This window comes from Dermochelys coriacea, chromosome 20, assembly GCF_009764565.3.
Source record: "Dermochelys coriacea isolate rDerCor1 chromosome 20, rDerCor1.pri.v4, whole genome shotgun sequence".
Lineage (NCBI taxonomy): Eukaryota > Metazoa > Chordata > Testudines > Dermochelyidae > Dermochelys > Dermochelys coriacea.
The window spans coordinates 15007421-15029735 of NC_050087.2; the positions used below are offsets into that span (position 1 = coordinate 15007421).

General features: G+C 46.7%; 1 protein-coding gene across 1 annotated transcript in view; it reads left to right on the forward strand.

Annotated features, from left to right (window-relative positions):
- The first annotated feature begins 10875 nt into the window (after positions 1-10875).
- LOC119845819 (complement C3-like) overlaps positions 10876-22315 on the forward strand; it is a 90693-nt gene continuing 79253 nt past the window's right edge. The window contains 2 exon segments of the mRNA XM_038378647.2: positions 10876-11002; positions 14815-15007. Coding sequence (XP_038234575.2) covers positions 10932-11002; positions 14815-15007 — 264 coding nt within the window. The 5' untranslated portion in view covers positions 10876-10931.

Consider the following 22315-nt stretch of genomic DNA (forward strand, 5'->3'; position numbering starts at 1 on the left):
AATATTCCTTCTCTGTTCTGAGTATAGAACCCAGGAGTTCTGACCCCTAGCTCCCTGTTTCAATCAACAGACATCCCACGTACATGGACATAGCTTCCCACACTCAGGAGCAGAACCCAGAAGACCTTTGTCTCCTGCCTTGATTGTGCAAATAAATCAGACAACTTGCACCTCTTGCGTTTTTATAATGTTTTTTGGCCTATATGTTTTGTTTTTCTTTCTCATTCTTTGTGTCTGTATTTTTATGTCTAGCCTGTTTTTCAGAGCTGTTTTAGTTTTCAAAGGCAAGAAAGGGGCTGCAATGTATCTTCTTTCTTATTTTGCAATGGGAGAAGCCAGCGTCACATTGCAGCAATCTGCAAATTCAGATTATTTATTAGGTATATTACAGTGGTACATAGGAGCTGCCCCCCTTCATTGTGCTAGGCACTGTACAAACAAACAAAAAGTCCCTGCCCCAAAGATCTTATAGTCTGATTATTTATTGTGTGTCTCACAGGAGCACTTAGAGGCTCCGATCAAAAATGGGAAGTATCTGGTTGTAGGTGCTGTACACCTGTATAACAAAGAGACAGTCCCTGCCCCCGGAGAGCAATGTGAGCCTGGGGGAGGGACGGGTCAGAGTTGGAAAGTTAAGTACATGAGTGTTTGCAGGATCAGGGCCTGAGTATTAGGGATGTTTACCTTGGCTTCAGCTTTGGCTTTGAATTTCTTGTCAATTTCAGGGGTAAATTTGAGCCCCCTGCCTCAGTTTCCCCCTTTCGAGGGGCTTCTACAATAACTCACAAGCCTTTTCTCAGCCCATTTCAGGTTTGGGTTTATTCAATTAACAAATATTTCAAAATAAAATTTGCCAGTCCTTCCTCAAGTGCATCCATGCCCACCTCTTTACCAGGTCACCCCCAGACTTTTCCTGCTTGTTGTCCCAGTCCCCACATCCCAGCTGGCTGCACTGGAGTCTAGTCACACCCTACAGCCTCTGTGCTAGTCTCTGCAGTCAATGATTTTTGTTTAGTATCCATTTATTGTGTGATGTTATCATTAATCAATGTGTTATATTACATATATTCATTGTATGTTCACCGGAGTTGATTTGTAGGATTATAAAAGTATAAGATTGATCAGTATTTAGAGGAACTATGTAGTAAACATGAGTAAGACAAGCTGAAATGCAAGAACCTGTAGACTGAGGCCTGCAAAACTTTAGCTTAGCTATTTTAGGCCTTGGAGACAAGAAATGATGGTGCAAGGCCATGACCGAGAAATAACCCGAAAACTTATGGGAAAGAGGTAGCAACTGGTAACATTCCGAAAGTATAAGGTCTTAAATTTAAATAATAAAATGCTGTAACAACAGATATTGTCTCTAACACCTGCCTTAACCGCAAGATAAAGGTGGTATGCCAACGTTAATGAGAACCTACACAGCCTATAGAATTCGGGGTCCTGTTGGGGTATGGCCTGTTGTATGTTGGGTATAGATTGTTGTATTGTTCTCTGGTTCATTACACACGGTTTATTAAATTATGTGTGGGTATCAGACCCAATGATCAGTGATTTTAAGGACATTGTGGCAATCCAAGATGGAGTCTGAAAACTGTCATCTTGTGACTCCATCTTGTGACCTTCTGTACACTGTCAGCCTGGTCTGGATAAAACTGGACTGAACGGGTTTTTCCCGCCACTGGGCGATCCCCAAGCTTCCCTCACCTCAGACTGTTCCCCGCCTTTCTGCGGATCGTAGCATGTTTTCCCACCATAGATTCTGTGAAAGACCTGGGATCACAGGCTGACGGGACAGTCCACCATAGCGACCGTGGGCGCGGTTTCGGGTCTCCGTGGCACTCGTGCATCAGCGAAGAACACCCTTCGTGCCCGGGGCGAAAGGAAAAGGAGACGACACATTATCATCTTACCGGTCCTGCGCCCGGGGAACGGCACCATCCCGAGGGTTCCTGGCCGGCGTTTCCTGTCCTCCCGCAGGAACCACGCCCGTATCGATCAATCCATGAGCGGGCCAACCGACTCGACCACCATCTTGGAGGATGTGAGTATGTCGGTAGGTATAACTGGTACGTGGTACTTATCTCTAGGAGTTGTATATGCTGAGACATTTATCACTTTGCTGGTGACGTTAACCAAACTACTAAAAGGTAGATGCTCTTGTAATTGTCGAGCCACCTTAGTAATTAGGGATGGCTTGCCCCAGGCCTCGAGCCCTTCACAGGCCAGCTAGCCACCGGGATAGTGTATAAGCCAGGAAAGTACCCCACAATAGCGGGACCATTCCCCAGCTAACACATACACCATGATCTCCACTGATCATTGCGACACGGCTGATAAGCTGAATGCAAACACAGCCAGCGGGTAGACAGCAGATCCTCCCATGGCACCAGAAGATGCCACTTCTCCCAGAAACATCTGCTTTTTGTTCGGATGCCTCTTCTGTTGTGAGCTAACCCCCGGGCAGTGGTCAATATATAATTGCAGAAGCTCCCAGACCCCCAGCACTAACTTGATCTCAAGACAGGGGACTTGGGGTGGGTTAGTGTCACTGCTGCTCAGTCTGGAAGCAGAAAAGACTACTTTAAGAGGATGATCTTAGTGAATTTCATGCTGGGGGATGGTACTAGACCAATGGATTGATGGTCTCTATAGCCAAGGGTACAGGACGTCCCTGGGAAACGTGCCTCCACCCCAAAGTAGGAGATAAGGCCTTCTATTGGCAGGATGGGCAATTTCAGCTCTCTGGTCTATTCCACTGCCTACGTGTGCGCGTTTTATCTAGATATTGCACAGAGAACTCCTGCCCCCCCGCCACAACATTTCAGGTGGCTAAAGCAGGACGCCTCGCCACTCGGTTTTTGGCCCACTTGCCCTCTTTGGACGAAGGCGGATGGGCCAAATGTGAGTGGTGTTGCAGCCTAGCACCGGGGCTCACAACGCCACTCACGTTTGGCTCGCCCGCCCCTCCGTAGTGGCGTCAGGGGGCAGGCAGGCCAAACTTGAGCAGCACTGCAAACCCATGCACCAGGTCACAGTGCCACAGAGTTTGGGGGCCCCCTCAAACTGGGGGCCCAAGGCAAATGGCCCCTTTAGACCCTGCCCTCTGAGCGACCAAGAATGCAGGAAATGTTCACTCCACCAAGAGACGGGCCTTGGGGGGGTGTCCAGAAGGACAGTCCCATGAACCCCAAGGCTGTTGGAAGGTCTGGAACACCTGCCCCCACCATTCCAGAATGACTTTCAGATACTTGGAGGGGAAATGAACCTTTTTAATGACATTCAGCCAAACAACAACCCCCTGAACAACCTGCACATGCTGCCAGTTCCCTGGCAATGCAGTGAAGGGGAGGGAGCAGAGTCAGGGCTTCAGAGATGCTGGGACAGAGGCAGGGTGGGATGATTGTGCTCACTGTACAATCCACAGAGAACATACCTGCCAAGATAAACCCGTCTGTGCCCTAAGGTCTTGTTTACCTTTTACATCAAGGAAGAACCAGGAAGGGAAAGAAAGATGATCTTGTGGTTAAGACACAAAACTAAGGAGTCAGGACTCCTGGGTTCTATTTCCAGCTCTGGAGGCAGAGTGGGATTAAGTGGCTACAACTGGCCTGTGGTCTAGTCCTAGCTGAGGGAGGGTAGGGTTATCTAATGGTTAGAGAAGGGAACTGGGGGTCAGAATTCCTGGGTTCTACTCCTAGTTTAAAGAGGGGGCTGTGATCTATGGGTTAAAGAAGAGGATTGAGTGATTGGGGCTCCAAGTTCTACTCCTCGCTATGGGAGTATGGTTTAATGGTTAGAGAAGAAGGGGGTGGGGCAGGACACCTGGTTCTGTTCCTGTCCTGGGCTTGCTGTGTGATATTAGCCAAGATGCTCAGAACCAAAATAGGAAAAGCAGCCTTTAATTCTGAATGCCTCTGTTTTTGGGGGTGCCCACTGGTGAGCTATGAAGACCTGGGTTTCACAGGGGCTCAGGATCCGCAGAGCCCATTGTCAGCACGGCCTGGGACACAGCGATCCTACCGGGGAACCTGAGAAACAGTCAACCCTGGGGAAAGGAAGCTGGCCTCGGATGCCTGGTATCTGGTTATTAGTTTGCTAATGAAGTCAACTTCCAGGAAGAGAGTGAAATTGGCCATGTATGATGTGTTTGGAACAGGCTGGGGGTGCCATCTGCTGACAGGTTCCCAGAATCCTCCTCACCAAAGCGCTGAACCTCAGATTTGGAGAAATCTCTGAATACGTTTGAGAGTAAAAATTCCTCTATTTCCTATCCCTCCTGGGTAAACAGTGAAGAAATCAAGGATTGTGAGGCGTTGACAGGACCTGGCAATGCCAGAGTGGACATGGATTCAGGAATGGGAGGGTATCTGGGGGAGAGTGGGGGAAGTGCCTTGTACTTTCCAGTGTAGCAGCATGTTGGAATTTCCTTGTAATCTCTGTGGACGTGAGGTGTGGGGCATGCCGGCCTCTTAGGAAACCCCAGGAAAAGAAAACTCAGCAGTTGCCTGGCAAAGAGCAACACAACAAAGGCTCTTCTGTATCTTAAATGGGTAGGGAATGGGGTAGGTTAGAGCAAAACGGCTGGGTGTCAGGATTCCTGGTTTCTGTTCCAGCTCTGGCAGGGGAGTTGGGTTTAGTGATTAGAGCAGTGTGTGTTCTGGGACTCAGAACTCCTGGGTTCTATCCCAAGCCCTGAGAGGAGTGTGGGGTCTAGTGGTAAAAGCCGTGTTTAAGATGGGTCTCAGAAGTCCTGGATTCTACCCCCAGCATTGAGAGAAGAGTGGGGTCGAGTGGTTAGAGCAGTGTGAATACTGGGACTCAAGACTCCTGGGTTCTATCCCCAGCCCTGGGAGGAGAGTGGGGTCTCATGGTTAGAGTGGTGTTGTGATAAATGAAGAGGGGTGGGGGTAGCTTCCTTTTATGAACAGCCAGTAGCTATAAAATCCCTCTTAGTAACTGTTCTCTAATTGCTTTAACTGTAAAGGGTTAAAAAGTCTCACTGCTATGCATAGGTAAAAGGAATTGAGTGGGCGCCTGGCCAAAAGAGCCAATGGGAAGGCTAGAACTTTTAAAAATCGAAACAACTCCCCTTTTGTCCGTTCTGTTGTTGTTCTCCCAGGGAGAGGCAAACAGGGCTGAGCTATGCTGTAAGAAGCTTGGGCCAGGTATGAAAAATTATTAGTATCATACCTTGAAACTACTCATTTAAAACCCCAGATATGTAAGTAGATCAGGAAATGTCTAGGGAGACATTATTAGGTTTATCCTTTTTATTTCTTTATGGCTTGTAGATTCCTCTGTGCTAACCCTGGTGCTTTTGTTTTGCTTGTGACCTTTAAACTGGACCTCAAGAAAGCTACTCTTGGTGCTTAATCCTTATAGTTGCTCTTTTAAAATCTAGCAATAGCCTGAGTTCCCAGATGTATTTTCTCCCTTTTTAAAAAAATAAAATTTACCTTTTTAAAGAAGAGAATTGAATTTTTGTGTCTTAAGAGGTTTGTGCATATTTTGTTTAATTAGCAAGGGCAATAGCTGATTTTTTTTCTTTCTCAGCTCTTCCCCGGGGTGGGGGTGAAAGGGTTTAAGGATACCCCACAAGAAGGAATTCCCAAGTGCGCCTTCCTGGGCTCTCAAAGGAGTTCTGCACTTGGGTGGTGGCAACATCTACCAATCCAAGGTCAGAGAAAACCTGTAACCTTGGAAGTTTAATACAAGCCTGGAGTGGCCAGTATTAATTTTTACAATCCTTGAAGACCCCGACCTTCTGCTGGGACTCAGAACTGCTGGGTTCTATCCCCAGCACTGGGAGGAGAGTGGGGTCTAATGGTTAGAGCAGTGTGGATCCTAGTACTCAGAACTCCTGGATGCTATCACCAGCACTGGGAGGAGAGTGGGGTCTAATGGCTAGAAGTGTATATATCCTGGGACTCAGGACACCTGGGTTCTATCCCCAGGATTGGGAGGAGATTTGCATCTGATGGAGTGGGTTATATCCCAGAAAAGCTTATGCCCAAATAAATTTGTTAGTCTCTAAAGTGCCACAAGGACTCTGAGTTGTTTTTGCTGATACAGACTAACACCGCAGCCCCTCTGAAAGCTAATGGGGTTCTTCCAGCTTTACTCTAAGCACAGTAATAGCAGCTTCTAGCCCCTGGTACTAAGGCACTGCCTTTCACTGAAATTCCCCATAGGTTTCCCCTTCTCATGTTCCCCCTTGTTTGCAAATTACAGCAGGAACCTGTTGCCCAATAAATCCTTCCTCAGTTGAGTGTTGAACCCAGCTCTTTATCCAGCCGAGATCACAGTCCACCCATGTGTTTGTTCAATAACATGTGTAGACTGGCGGGTCAGGGCCATGTTCATCTGAATCTATCTAATATTAAATGATTCAGTGTGACAGGTGGAATTTTCCAGAAGCCTGTGTCTGAAATTCAGTAAGTGTGCCTAGAAGCATGCAGTCCCTGGATATTTCCCGCAGCAGATACAAGGTGGCTCGCTAATCCTGCAAATCACACATATTGGACACACTGCATTTCTTTTACATTCTTTCTGTAGCAACTTGTGGCAAATAGTATAAAGTGCAGATCTTAAACTGCAGTTCCTGGGGACTGCCTCAGGCTAAAGTTACTGATTTGACGTTTATTTCTGTTTTCCATGTCACACTGTTTGGCTTTTGTGTTTTCACTTTTCACTTTTCATTATTGCTCCAATTTCACTGAGAGCATTGTTTTGATGTGTTGTAGATCAGCGATTTAGTGTGCACTTGAGTGCAGGCCTTACGAAATGGGGCCCAGAAATAGTTTTGGGGAAATGACTGGACTCCTCCTCTGACCTAATCCCCTGACTTCCAATTACATTTTTCAGCAGTTCCCTTCCTGAACTTTCAGAAGTATGCGCTAAAATGAACCAAATACTTTATTTCATAAGTTGAAATACACCCCTTGAATTCTGCTTGCAGCTCTGGTCGCCCCATCTCAAAACAGGTGTATTAGAAATGGAATAGGTACAGAGAAGGGCAACAAAAATGATGAAGGGATTAAGCTTCCATATGAGAAGAGATGAAAAAGTCTGGGGCTCTTCATCTTGGGAAAGAGATGACTAAGGATGGATATGACAGAGGTGTATAGAATCAGGACTGGTGCGGGAAAAGTGACTAAGGAAGTGTTATTGACCCCTTCATCTAACACAAGAACCAGGGGGTCACCCCATGAAATTAATAGGCAGCAGGTGTAAAACAACCAAAAGGAAGTCCTGCAGACATCATGCAGTCAACCTGTGGAACTCATTGGCAGGAGATGTTGCGAAGGCCAAAACTATAACGGGGTTCAAAAAGAGAACTAGATAAGTTCATGGAGGATAGATCCATCAATGGCTATTAGCCAAGATGGTCAGGGATGGAACCCCATGCTGTGGGGGTCCCTAAGCCTCTGACTGCCAGATGCTGGAACTAGACAACAGGGGATGGATCACGTGATAATTGCCCTGTTTTGTTCATTCCCTTTGAAATACCTGGCGTTGGCCACTGTCGGAAGGTAGAATACTGGGCTAGGACCATTGGTCTGACCCAGTATGGCCATTCTTATGTTCTTATCTTAATAATCCTCTTTCCACTGCTGGGAAGTCATCATTAGGACAGAAAGGGCAAGATTAACCCTTTCATTGCAGGGCCACTGATTCCCACCCCAGTCCTAGAATAGTCAGAGAATTATTGTATAGTATAGCCTGGCAGAGTGGACATGGTCCAGCCTTTGTCTGTCTTCCTTATTCAGATTGTAAACAGTCTCTCATCATGAATCTGTGCTGCACCTGGTACAATGGGGCCATGATCTCAGCTGTGGCAGAGGCTGCCTCTCACTGTGTGTCTGTGCAGCACCTAGCACAATGGGGCACTGATCTAAGCTGGAGCAGGGGCTGTCCCTTACTAAGTTTCTGTGCAGCGCCTGGCACAATGGAGCGCTGATCTCAGCTGGGGCATCTAAGCACTGCTGTGATACAAATAATAACAAATATTCATTAATGAGGGCACAAAATCTACTTGCCCTTTGATAAGGGGACAACTAATTACATTTTACCCGCCTGTTAAAATAAATTTGCAAGGCTGGTGTGTGGATTATGGATTAGATATTGTATACTCATCCCCAAATCAAGACTGGATACCTTTCGGGAAGGTATATGCTTTAGTCAGTCACCAGTTATTGGGCTCAATACAGGAGTAACTGTACAATAGCCTGTGCTTTGCAGGAGGTCAGTCTCAATGATCCAATGGTCTCTTGAAAATCTGTGCGTTTTGGACTCGATTTTGCCTCTGTCAGTGTAAATCAGTGTTTTTCCACTGACGGGAGTCGGGGTAAATGGCTTGACATCAGCTGAGGATCTGTTCCCATTCAATACTCATTCAATACAAAAAGAAAAGGAGTACTTGTGGCACCTTAGAGACTAACAAATTTATTTGAGCATAAGCTTTCGTGAGCTACAGCTCACTTCATCGGATGCATCTGATGAAATGAGCTGTAGCTCACGAAAGCTTATACTCAAATAAATTTGTTAGTCTCTAAGGTGCCACAAGTACTCCTTTTCTTTTTGCGAATACAGTCTAATACGGTTGCTACTCTGAAACCTGTCATTCAATACAGTAACTCCCCTGAGACCAACCTGTGATCTGACCCTGAGTGTATAAATTAACCCTTTGGGGAAGAGACTGCATCTTGCTGAGTGTAGGTACAGCGCCTAGGACAGTGGGCCCCCGATCTCAGCTGGAGTTACCATAATACCAGGCCACGAACACAACTTGCTCCCCTGTCACCCTGATGGAAAAATTAAAATCTTGCTTGTAAAACAAGGGGTGAGGCTGATTATTACAGTAGATTCAAGTCTTACGCGTTGGGCTCACACCCGGATTTGGGGCCAGCGCCTCGGCTGCTGGAAACCAGCATTGCTCTAATGAAGTCAATGGAAATAGGGTCGTTTACACCAGCTGAGGATGTGGCCATCTGGTTTTAAATGTAGCTAATGATGGCAGCATCTGCCCAGCTCTGTATTTATTATTCATATAGCATTAGCAGCTCGATGGCCCAGCATGCTAGGCGCTGGTCATATATAGCAAGGGGCAGTGGCTCTGTCCCAGAGATTCATCATCCAGAGGCAATGCTAGAGGTCACACTGCACGTCAGGGGCAGAGCCTGGAAGAGAATTCAGATCTCCTGGGTCCCAGGTGATTGCCTTAGCCATGACACTACACTGCTTTTACTTTCACCGCTCCCATTCTGCTGAGTCCTCCTTGGTCCCGCTAGCCATATGGCATTGTCACTGCTCAGACTTGTGACACCCGTTGTTAGGTAAGCCCAGTCGGCTGCTTAGCCGTAAGTAAATATGTTGCAACTGGATGTCTTTGGATATTGTCCATACTGAAGCCCTGTCCAAATACCAGTGCCAGGAAAAGAAACCTGTTACTGGAAGCCATCTGATAACGTGCCTTCCCCCATTAACCCTTCCCTGGTTTGCAGTGGTTTGCTTTTACCCAGAGGAAGGAAAAAACAGAGTCTGAGATGAGTGATCTCAGTGGGGCTAGGCGGGTTCATACCAGTGAAGGATCCGGCCCAGAGATCTGAAGGTTTGGTTCATCAAGGAGGTTAACCTCTAAAAGGCCAGGTACTGGATTACAGGGTTATTGCAGGTGAAAAGCGATAGGTTAACTGGTGCCTGTGCAAATTACTGTTTCGAGCTTCAAAGCAACCGAAGGGATTTTGATACCCATCTGCCATTAAAATGTGTCTGAATCCTCTACATGGCTTTGAAGATGCCAACCATGATGTATTATATAGGGCCACAGGAAATGCCACACCGGATCAGATTATAGGGTCATCGCCAAGCATGGCTATTACCAGACATTTCAGAGCCAGGTGCAAGAAACTCTACTTTGGACAATTATAGGCTGCCCAGGGGGGACATTACCTCTCATGAAGCAATGCGTTCTGGAGGCTAATTCCACATTATTATTTCCTTTGATCTCTTTTATGTTACCTGGCAGTAGCACCCAAAGGCCTTCTTTGTGCTAGGTGCTGTGCAAACATACAAAGCAGGTGTAGGTGACGGGTGGTTGAACATGCTGGTGCCCTGTCTTTATTAGCACTCCCACCTTTGCTACCAGCAGCATAGATTCCCTAATAGAGTGTAGAGGAGTCCTGGCCTCAGAGACAGTTTCTGCCCCAAAGGTTTTACAATCCAAGCAAGTGGGATAGACAGAGAGATCCACAGCTCACGAAAGCTTATGCTCTAATAAATTTTTTAGTCTCTAAGGTGCCACAAGTACTCCTTTTCTTTCCACTCTTCTGGGGCTCCCTTGAGGACTGGGACAGCTTTCCCTACTGAAACATCCCAGGACTTGCTCAAGGTAAAAAAAGAGTCAAAAGGGAGATCCAGAAACAGAACCCAGGAGTTCTGATTCTCAGCCTGCCTTCTCGTTGTAACCCAGTAGATCCCACTCCCCTCCCAGAGCCAGGAATATAACCCAAGCGTCCTGACTCCCAGCCCCCTCTGCTTTAACACACTTGAACCTATTCCTCATTCACAGCTGGGAGCAGAACCCAGGAGTCCTGACTTCCAGCCCCAATTCTCCATGCTAGGCCTGAACTGTGGTATTGATCAGCGCCCCATCATTCTGATCTGTGGTTAGCACCTAGGCCTGGAGTATACACAAGCACAGCGTCAGGTCCCTAATTCCAACTCCAGCCCTTGGAAAGACCAATAAACCCTTGTTTTAAAGGAGTGAAGAAAACATCCTTTGTTCTGAACTTTTCAGGTTTCCTGGGCTCCTCCCGGTCACTGACTAACCCGCCCAGCTGTTTGCACAAGGGCTCATCTCACAGGCAACTCTGAGGATAAATAGCCCAGGAGGAGCTTCTTCTCCTCACCCTCCTGTCCTCACCATGGGGGGCTCTGCTCTCCACCTGGTGGCTGTGTTTGCTTTCTACTTCCCGGCTGTTTCTCACAGCCAACTGTAAGTACCCGGGCACTTCTGCAACGGTGATGAGGATATTAACCAGGGTTTGTTAAATGGCTCCCAATGGAAACAAAGCTCAGTTTTCCTCTCTTCTCTGCTACTGTGTGTGGAGTGGGAACAGGCTGCAGAAATTCTCTTCCTTACCTGGTCCAACCCTCTTCTCCCTTGCTCAGTTCCAAGGCTAATTTTGGGGTTTGGAAGGTGGAATTTTTTTAAAAAGAATAAACTAAATTTTGAACTCACTTGATCTAAATGACCCAGGTGTAGACAGGGAGTAACTCCATTGAAAACATTGGGTTTGCACCCCGCTGAAATACACTGAAATCAGTGGGGTTGTCTTTCCCTTGGCTTCAGTGGGCTTTGAATTAGGCCCTAAAAGAGATCAGAATCAGGTTCCATAGGGCCACATCTTGAACTCCTTGCTCAGTTTCTACATCCGTAAGACACCCAGTGGGAATAAATTCTATTTTCAGTGTGTACTGGTGCAAATCTGGAGTAACTCCACAGACTTCAATGGGTAGTTAGTTACACTGGAGTAACTCCACTGGCTAAGGGAATTGCTTATGGTGCCTGAGGCAGACCAGAACCCAGTTCACTTCCAAGGGGCTGGTGGGCTTCCAAAGCACAGTGGTCCACAGCTTGGGCACTGCACTGGGAGTCAGGACACCTGGGTTTATTTCCAGCTGTTGGAGGGAATGTGCCTCAGGGGCCAGAAGATGGGAATGGGAGTCGGAGCTCCTTGGTTCTACCTGATGCTCTCATGGGGGGGGGGGGGGAATATCCAGGAGACGCCTGGGTTCTAGGAGGGGGATGATGTCTAGTAGTTAGAGCTGGGGGGTGTGACTAGGAGTCAAAACTGCTGGGCTCTATTCCCAGCTGAGTCATTGACTGGCTGTGTGACCTTAAAGAAGTCCCTCCCCTTTTCTGTGCTGGCCTCTCCCTCCTCTGTGAAAGGGGGATCATGATACTGACCTACCTCTGTAAAGTGCTGCGAGATCTATGCCTGGCGAGTACTTTGAGTGTGACCCCGGGGCTAAGCTTCTGTTGTCCATCTGACTGATTGGCGGCCTGGCATGGTTACTGCCTCCTGGCCTGTTCATGTCTGTGCTGACGTGGCCAGATGAACAGCCAAGAGTGAGACTAATAGCCCATGTGGTGGCTCCTGTCCCGTGGGGCTGGCCTGGCTCCCGTGTCTGGCCCATTGGCTCTCACCATAGGGCACCAGTGGGGGGGCTCTGTTATCATCCTGGTCCTGGTGTCATCGGCTCACCTGCCCCAAGCTGGACTGTGATGGGCCAAATAAAATAATCTGGCAGGTTTTCTTCATTCCCTCCCTGCCCCTGTGTGGACAGGCACCCCCTGAGATGGGGGCCCAGTGGAAGAGCACTGAATACACATGGGTTAAACTGGGCCTGCCCCCACCAGCACAGAACTAGCCTCAAACTGGGGTATCAAGATCAGCATAGAGTTGGAAGAGAGCACCCCTTACCGAGCCACCACCTTGCTAGTTGCAATGCAGTACCCACAACACCATGCCAGGGGATTGGAGTAAGCGCTGAATTAAAGGGAAGAGCATCCCCTACTGTATTGGTGTACAGCTGGGCACCCCATTTCAGAAAAGTGGCAACAGCAATGTCTTTTATGACAGAATTAGGCTGGGGGACACATCCACTCACAGCAATTTTCAGTAGGGACAGGAGTACATTATCCCCTGAACTTTTTGCCTACGTGTGTGTGCATATGATCTTTATCTGATATGAAAAACTCAAGTCCAATCATCTGTCACCCTTCCTACCGGAGTGACACACAGACAACTTGGCTGACATTTAGCAAAACTTTTTATTTCCCTCCAGGCCTACTTCCTTGTGAATTCACAACACCGTGGGTGATGTAATCGGTCAATTATTTTGCTGGGAAGACGGCAATCCTGCTTTAACTCCATTGCCTGAGGGGGGATTTTCCAGACAGCCTAGGTGATGTAGGGGCAAAGTCAACTGGACTTGGAAGGGCTTGTCTCCATGAAGAGTTAGTTCACAGCAAACTGAAGTGTAAATCTACCCCACACTAGCCCACTGCACACTAACTGTCTGTGTGGACACTGTAAATGTGTACTAACAGTTTCTTGGTGCACTTTGTCTTTGTGCACCTTGGGTCCCAGCTGCCGTGGCCCTGCTGCAATTTTTAGGTACCAGGTCGATCAGAGCTGTATGCCTGTATGCCTGGGTCTACATTTAACATTTACGTCAACCTAGCTACATTGCCCAGGAATTTAAGCATCACTGTAGTTAAGCCAACCTAACTGCTGATGTAGTTGAGGCTAGGTTGATGGAGGAATGGTTGGTGCATTATCTATGCTGACAGAAAAACCCTGTAGTGTAGACAAGCCTTATGTCTACCCAAATTGGGAGTCACGCTGTGACAGGTTCGGTCACAGAGATCCCCTTGGGACTGTCACCTGGTGTGCTGAAATTACCTCTGAGCCTGTTTCCTCTGCCACCTTGGGACTCCAGAACACTGCCTTGTTGAGCCAGACATGCTAGCCTGCTGCAACACAGACCCAGGGTCTGGTTCATGGCCCCAAAGCTGCAGACTTTAACCAAAAGCTGCTCAACAAATCACCTATCTCCAGCACCCAGACATTCAATTCCCAAAGGGATCCAAGCCCCAAATAAATCTGTTTTTCTCTGTATAATGCTTATACAGGGTAAATTCATAAATTGTCCACCTTCTATAATACTGATAGAGAGATATGCACAGCTGTTTGCTCCCCCAGGTATTAATCCCTTACTCTTGGTTTATTAATAAACAAAAGTGATTTTATTAAGTATAAAAGTAGGATTTAAGTGGTTTCAAGTAATAAAAGACAGAGCAAAGCAAAATATAGCAAAAACATGCAAGTCTAAGCCTAATATATTAAGAAACTGATTACAGGTAATATTTCATTCTCAGAGATGTTCCAATAAGCTTCTTTCACAGACTAGACTCCCTCCTAGTATGAGCCCAATCTTTTCCCCTGATACAGTCCTTGTTAGTTCCAGCAGACATTGTAGGGGGTAAGCAGGGGTTTTCTCATGACTGGCCACCCCTTGTCCTGCTCCACCCCCTTTTATTGTTTTGGCACAAGGCTGGAATCATTTGTCTCTCTAGGTCCCCATCCATCCTTCTAAATGGAAAAGTACCACATTTATGATGGATTCCAGCATCATGTGACATGGTCACATGTCAGTGTAAAACCCCTAGTCTCCATTCTTCCTGGGTTGGCCCACAGGCACACAGGAAAGTTTGCAGGTAAATAAACCATTTACAACCAATTGTCCTAGTCAATTGGAGCCATCAAGATTCTAAATCACCACTAATGGCCCACACTGTGCATAATTACAATAGGACCTCAGAGTTATACTTTATATTTCTAGCTTCAGATGCAAGAATGATACATGTATACAAATAGGAGGAATATATTCAGTAGGTTATAACCTTTGTTATGATATCTTAGAAGAGACCTTTTGCATGAAGAACATATTCCAGTTACATCATATTCACACTCATAAGCATATATCCATAAAACACATGGAGTGCAATGTCACACACACCTCCCAGTGGCTGTCTAGACATACTCCTACGGGCAGAAACTCTTTCTTACTCTGTGTTTGAACAGTGCCTCAGTCGCTGTTGGGATTTTGAGATGCTGCTGTAAAGCAAATAATAAATTATAAACCGCGGTAACAAGCCTAGTATAAAACCTCCTTGAGGATGTGGAAATCACAACCAGTGGGGTTTTAAATATTGACTGAATTTTTTGCCATTCACAGCTACTCCCTGATCACGCCCAATGTCCTGAGGGTGGAGAGTGAAGAGAAGGTTGTGGTGGAAGCCCATGGCCTCAGTGCCCCAATCAAGGTTACAGTCACCATGCATGACTTCCCGCTTAAAGAACACATCTTATACCAGGTCCAAACTGACCTCAACCCTGTGAATGGGATGATGGGCACAGCCATAATAAAGGTGAGTAAAACCCCAGCCTCAGGTCATCCAGTGAAACAAAAGGTATCATTTTCAACAGCGTCCCACTCATTTTAGGAGCCTCCAATATTTTACCTCCCCAACGCTGCAATACTGAGACATTCAGACCCCGTCCAGGTTGGCTGTTGTTCCAGAAGAGACACTCTAGCCCAGCATGAATTTATGAGTTTGAAATGCTGGGTGAAAGTCTATGGCCTGTGTTATACATAGGGCCCTACCAAATTCACAGCTGTGAAAAATGCATCACAGACTGTGAAATCCAGCTATTGGAGGGGAGGATAAGGGGCGGAGCTGGAGGCGCCCTAGCCTGGGGCTCTGACCATGCCCCTGGCTCCAGCTGTTAGTCCCCTCAGGGCTTGGGAGGGACAGGACTTATTGTTACCCTGCACAGCTGCTCTCTGGGGGAGAACAGACCCGCCTTTGTGTATCTCCCATGGCTGCAGGAAGCTCCAGGGCTGGGCAGCAGCCCCAGAGTTTCCTTCAGCTACAGGAGGTTGCCAGAGGTGGAGTTGGTCCCGATCTCCCCCATGCTGCTGGGAATGCCCCAGCCAGGGGAGGTATACAGAGGTGGGTCTGATCTCCTCTTGAGGGCCATGCAGGTGAAAAGGAAGTCCTGTCCCTTCCCAGCCTGGCCGGGACTAGCAGCTAGGAGCCCCTGGCTGGGGCGGTCCCAGAAGCATGGGGAAGATCAGACCCCCTCCACCTCTGGGAACCTCCTGAGACTGCAGGAAGCTGAAGGCAGTGCAGAAGTGAGGGGGGCAATCCTTGAGACCCCCCTACAACAGGTTTGTGACCCCACCATGAATCCCTTTTGAGTCAGGATCCTCAGAGTTAAAACACCCTGAAATTTCAGATGTAAACATCTGAGAACATGAAATTGACTAATTTTCAAATCCTAGGTCCATGAAATTGACCAGAATGGACTATGAATTTGGTTGGGCCCTAGTTATACAGGAGATCAGACTAGCTAGCTGATCATGTTGATCCCTTCTGGCCATAACATCTACGAATCTATTAGTGATGGGGGACCTATAGCTAATTAGTCAGATAAGAACTATAGGAGTCTCTTGTTGTTGACCTAAAAACTGAGGTGCCCCATATTAGAAGGTAGAAGAAAAAGTTGAGAGGAAGGATGGTGGGGTTCCCTGGTGGAGCATGATTCTCATTTTGAGTTGATCCAAAGTCCTGGCCAGGAATGGAGAGTTGAGGGACAGAGGGAAGGTCTCCAAGATGTTACAGTTTTAGGGGAGGACAGTAGAAATAGTCAGGAGCACATCAGTGCAGTAGAACTGACTTCAGCAGGGCAGCCATGGGATGCCCTTTGGTTCACAAACATTCCATATAACAGGAGGTGATCGGACAATGGGTACAGGGCTGTCCAAATGGTCTGGCCTGATTCACTGGTGGTGACCTACGCTGACTGTGCCATCCTGGGAAGCCCCCTCCACCTGGGGTATTCCCGAATGAGGAGATCCACCATTTTATGCTGCTGTGTAAGCTGCTGGAGGAACTACATGTAGAGTGGATTAGTAAAAGGCCATGGTTTCTTATGGATTCTTTCCATGTATAACAGCATAACGAGTGGGGTCCCACAGGGATTGGTTCTGGGTCCGGTTCTGTTCAATATCTTTGTTAGGGTTCCCTCCCCACTGTGAACTTTGCAGTACAGATGTGGGGACCTGCATGAAAGACGCCCCAATGCTTATTTTTACCAGCTTAGGTTAAAAACTTCTCCAAGGCAAAAATTCCCTTCCTTGTCCTTGGACGGTATTGCTGCCACCACCAAGTGATTACACAAAAATTCAGGAAAGGGTCACTTGGAGTCCCTTTTCCCCCAAAATATGCCCCCAAGCCCCTTCACCCCCCTTTCCTGGGGAGGCTTGAGAATAATATACCAACCAATAAGTTAACAAAGTGAGCACAGACCAAACCCCCTGGTTTTTAGGACACTAAAAATCAATCAGATTTTTAAAAGAAGAACTTTATTATAAAGAAAAAAGTAAAAGAATCACATCTGCAAAATCAGGATGGAAGGTAACTTTACAGGGTAATAAAAAGATTTAAAACACAGAGGACTTCCCTTTGGACTGAGCTTCACAGTTACAAAACAGGAATAAAACTCCCTCTTAGCACAGGGAAAATTCACAAGCTAAAACAAAAGATAATTTAATGCATTTCCTTGCCTTACTTACAATTAGATGGATCATTTTATGTATGTTTTCAGGAGATGTTTTACCTGCCTGGTCTTTCTCTCCATCTGGAGAGGGAACAACAAAGAGAGCACAAAGAAAACCTCCCCATCCCCCATATTTGAAAGTTTCTTCTTTCCTCATTGGCCCTTCTGCTCAGGTACCAACTAGATTATATGAGCTTCTTAACCCCTTACAGGTAAAGTGATTTAGAACAGCTTCCCAGGAGGGATTTTATGTTACCCTTATTTGTATGTTTATGACACATCCCCCAAATCACAGACGGTGCTGGACAGCCTGTTTCTCACTGGCTATGATTTTTTTCCTGGAGCTTTAGGAGAAAACAGAGTTAATAAGACACATGCACCTTTAGACATACTACTGATTATATAAAAACTAACAATATTTTCCACATTTTAAGGACGATTTTAACCAGTTGATTTTGGGAAACTTTTATGGGAGAGGGCATTAGCCATGTTGTTAGAAGCCCCTGAAATGTGTTGTATTTCAAAATCAAAATTTTGGAGAGCTAAATTTCACCAAAGAAGTTTTTTGTTATTTTTCTTGACGGTAGGAAGCCACTTTAGCGCAGCATGGTGGGTGTGCAGGTGGAAACGCTGTCCCCAAATGTATGGGCGTAGCTTCTCCAGAGCGTAGACAATGGCATAACATTCCTTTTCTGTAATTGACCAGTGGCTTTTCCTCTCAGACAGCTTTTTGCTGAGAAACACGACAGGATAGAATTTTTGATTCGGTTCTTCCTGCATTAAAACTGCTTCCACACCACACTCGGATGCATCTATGGTTACTAGGAAAGGTTTGTCAAAGTTTGGGGCCCTTAGTACAGGGTCAGACCTGAGTATTTTTTAAGCTGGTTAAAGGCCTTTTGACACTCTTCAGTCCACTGAGCTGCATTTGCCTGGGGTTCTTTTTAGTTAGGTCTGTCAGTGGGGCAGCAATTTGGCTGTAATGTGGTACAAATAGCCTGTAATATCCGGCCAAGCCTAAGAAGGATTGGACCTGTTTTTTTGACCTTGGGGCAGGCCACTTTTGGATAGCATTTAGAATCATAGAATATCAGGGTTGGAAGGGACCTCAGGAGGTCATCTAGTCCAACCCCCTGCTCAAAGCAGGACCAATCCCCAGTTTTTGCCCCAGATCCCTAAATGGCTCCCTCAAGGATTGAACTCACAACCCTGTGTTTAGCAGGCCAATTCTCAAACCACTGAGCTATCCCTCCCCCCTTTTGGCCTGTAGGAGGTTGATAGTTTTTTGACCCACCTGGTGTCCAAGGTACGTTACTTTGTTTAGGCCTATTTGACACTTTTTAGCCTTAATAGTTAGTTCTGCCTGCCTTATGCGCTCAAAGACTTTTTGTAGATGCTTTAGGTGTTTTGCCCATGAATCTGAAAATATGGCCACATCGTTAAGCTAGGTGACTGCAGATTCTCCCAATTCTGCTAGGAAACTATTTACAAGTTTTTGGAAGGTGGTGGGTGCATTTCGCAGCCCAAAAGGGAGCACATTAAATTCATACAGCCCCTTATGGGTGGTGAAGGCTGACCTTTCCTTGGCAGATTCATCCAGCAATACCTGCCAATACCCCTTGGTTAAGTCTAAGGTAGAGATGAACTGGGCACATCCCAGTTTTTTCAATAGCTCATCTGTGCGTGGCATTGGATAGTTGTCTGGGTGAGTTACCGCATTTAACTTAAAGTAGTCCATGCAAAAGGTTATCTCCCCATCTGGTTTGGAAACTAGAACCACTAGATGCCACGCACTTTTAGAGGGAGGATTACACCCATTTGTAGCATGTCTTGGATCTCCCGTTCTATAGCAGTTTTGGCTTGAGGAGCCACCTGGTAAGGTTGGGCTCTAATTGGGCTAGCATTACCTGTGTTAATGGAGTGGTATGCCCGTTCGGTCCGTCCTGGGGTGGCTGGGAACATCGGCACGAAGCTAGTGCACAGCTCCTTGATTTGCTGTCTCTGCATACGTCCAAGGGTCATGGAGAGGTTCACCTCTTCCACACCACTGTCACTTTTTTCTTTGTAGTAGACACCTTTAGGCCACTCAGCGTCATCTCCTCTCTGGGCAGTAAACTGACAAACCTTTAATTTTCTGGAATAAAAGGGCTTTAGAGAATTAACGTGGTACACTTTAGGCTTTAGGTTTGAGGTGGGGGATGCTATGAGATAGTTAACAGCTCCCAGGCGCTTTTGGACAGTAAATGGCCCTTTTCACGACGCTTCCATTTTATGGGCCTGCAGTGACTTCAAGACCATGACCTGGTCCCCTACTTTGAAAGAACGCTCTCTGGCATGTTTATCATACCAGGTCTTTTGCTCTTTTTAAGCATCTTTTAGGTTTTTTAGCAAGGGCTAATGAGTTTCGGAGGATGTTTTGTAGGTTGTTTACAAAGTCCATAATGTTAATTCCTGGAGAAGGCATAAATCCCTCCCATTGCTGCCTTACCAACTGTAATGGCCCCTTACCTTGTGGCCATACACAAGTTCAAATGTTGAAAACCCCAAACTGGGATGTGGTACAGCCCAGTAGGCAAAAGCAACTGCTGCAACACTAGGTTCCAGTCATTGGAGTGCTTATTTACAAATTTACGTATCATGACCCCCAAAGTTTTACTAAACACCTTTACCAGGCCATTTGTTTGATGGTGGTAAGGGGTGGCAACCAAGTGGTTCACCCCATGAGCTTCCCAAAGGTTTTTTATGGTCCCTGCCAGGAAATTAGTTTCCAAATCCATAAGGATATCAGAGGGCCAATCTACCCTGGCAAAAATGTCTGTTAATGTCTGGCACACACTTTTAGCCCTGGTGTTACTTAGAGCTACTGCTTCTGGTCATCAGGTGGCAAAACTCATGAAAGTCAGTATGTACTGTTTCCTTTGGATGTCTTTTTTGGGAAAAAGAAAAGGAAGACTTGTGGCACCTCAGAGACTAACAAATTTATCTGAGCATAAGTTTTTGTGAGCTACAGCTTATGCTCAGATAAATTTGTTAGTCTCTAAGGTGCGACAGGTATTCCTTTTCTTTTTGCGGATACTACTCTGAAACCTGTCATTATTTTTTGGGAAAGGACCTAGAATATTCACAGCTACTCACTTAAATGGAACTTTAATTATGGGGAGTGGCTGGAGAGGGGCCTTGACCTTTTCTTGGGGCTTTCCCACTGTCTGGCACACCTCCCAAGACCAGACGTAGGTAGAAACGTCCTTGCCCATTCCCTTCCAGTGGAATGACTTCCCCAAATGGTCTTTGGTCCTGTTCACTCCAGCATGGCCACTAGGATGATCGTGGGCTAAGCTTAAGAGCTTTACCCAGTACTTAGTTGGAACTACCAACTGTTTTTGAGGATGCCAGTCCTCCTGGTGTCCAAGCTCCCTGGAGGCTTTTGTTTGTTTTCTACTCAGCCTGAAACTGTTTTTTTGATGCTGGAGACATCAGTTCCTCACTGGATTGTGGACTTGGGCTTTTCCCTTTGGAAGTGATGTAGGTGATGGGGTTGTTTTTGTTGACTGTGAACTGCTTTCCACTAGTGCACTATGTTGTATTTTAGGCTCCGGCTGAGCCTGTTGGGCAGGTTTAGCTGCTGGTGCCAGTGCAGGCTTGGTGGTGCCCTCTGGCATTGGAGTTGTGGACAGGGTTGCAAGCGCTGGACTGCAGTGCTGTCAATGGATCTGGTGCTGGTTGCTCTGCCCGTTCAGGTTTTGGGATTCGTTCTGGTTGGGTCTTTGGGACTGGATTTACTACTGCTGTTGCAATCTTTGGCATGGGGTCTGGTTCCACAATCTCGGTCTGGATCTTTGATAGCACAGATGGGGCCCTGGTAGAAGGCTCAGAAACAGGGATAGGTGTGAAGGCTTGCTTAGCCTGGCTGCAGGTGACCATTTCCACCCTTTTGGCTAGCTTGACATGGTTGGCCAAATCCTTCCCCAGCAGCATGGGAATAGGATATTCGTCATAGACTGCAAAAGTTCACATTCCTTACCAACCCTTGTACTGGACAGGCAACTTGGCTGTAGGCAAGTTTGAAGAGTTTGACATGAAGGGTTAAATTGTTACTTGGGCCTCTGGATTGATGAATTTGGGGTCCACTACGGATTGATGGATAGCTGACACCTGTGCTCCAGTGTCCCTCCACACGATAACCTTCTTTCCGCCCACACTCACAGTTTCCCTTCACTCTGAGGGTATCTGGGAGGCATTTGGGCCTGAGGACCTTTGGTGTGATTTTGTGTAATGAACTGCAATCTGTTGGGGTTCTTGGGGCAGTTGGCCTTTCCATGCCCCAGCTCATTACATTTAAAACATCGCCCAGCTGACTGGTCACTGGGGCCAGATGGGTTGCAGAAAAATGGCGTGGTGAGATGATAAGGTGTTTGGTTTTTTTGGGGGGGGTGTAGGTGCAGCTGTGGGCTGTCCCCAGTGGTAGGGTGTTGTCTCGGGTTTACCCTTCTGATATCCGCTCCAACTGCTACTAGCTTTTTTATTTTCCACCACCTTCACCCATTTGGTTTCGATCTCCCCCACCTCAATTACAGTTTTGGGCTTCCCATTTAGGAAGTACCGTTTATTTCCTCAGGAACACCCTCTAAAAACTGCTCCATTTGCATTAGGAAAGACAGATCTTTCAGATATTTAACACTTGCTCCTGATATCCAGGCATTCCAGTTTTTTACAATGTGGTAGGCGTGTCAGGAAAATGTCACTTCTGATTTCCACCTTAGGGCTTTGAACCATCGACGGGCATGCTCGGGTATTATCCCCATTCTAATCTGGCCTTTTTAAAAAAATGTTTGTAGCTGTTCATGTGTTCCTTAGGCATTTCAGCTGCCACCTCTGCTAAGGTTTCACTGAGCTGCAGCCTTAGCTCCACCATATTCTGGTCTGTAGAGATTCTGTACCCAACGCAGGCCCTTTTGAAACTTTTTAAGAAGGCCTCTGTATCATCACCTTTTTTGGAATGGGAAGCAGTACCTGGAAAAGGACAGTTAGGGTTATTTGGTAAACCCAGCTTAGCCCTTTCCAGCTCTAATGGCTTCAGTTTTAACTCCATATCCCAAAGTTTCACCTCTGCCTCC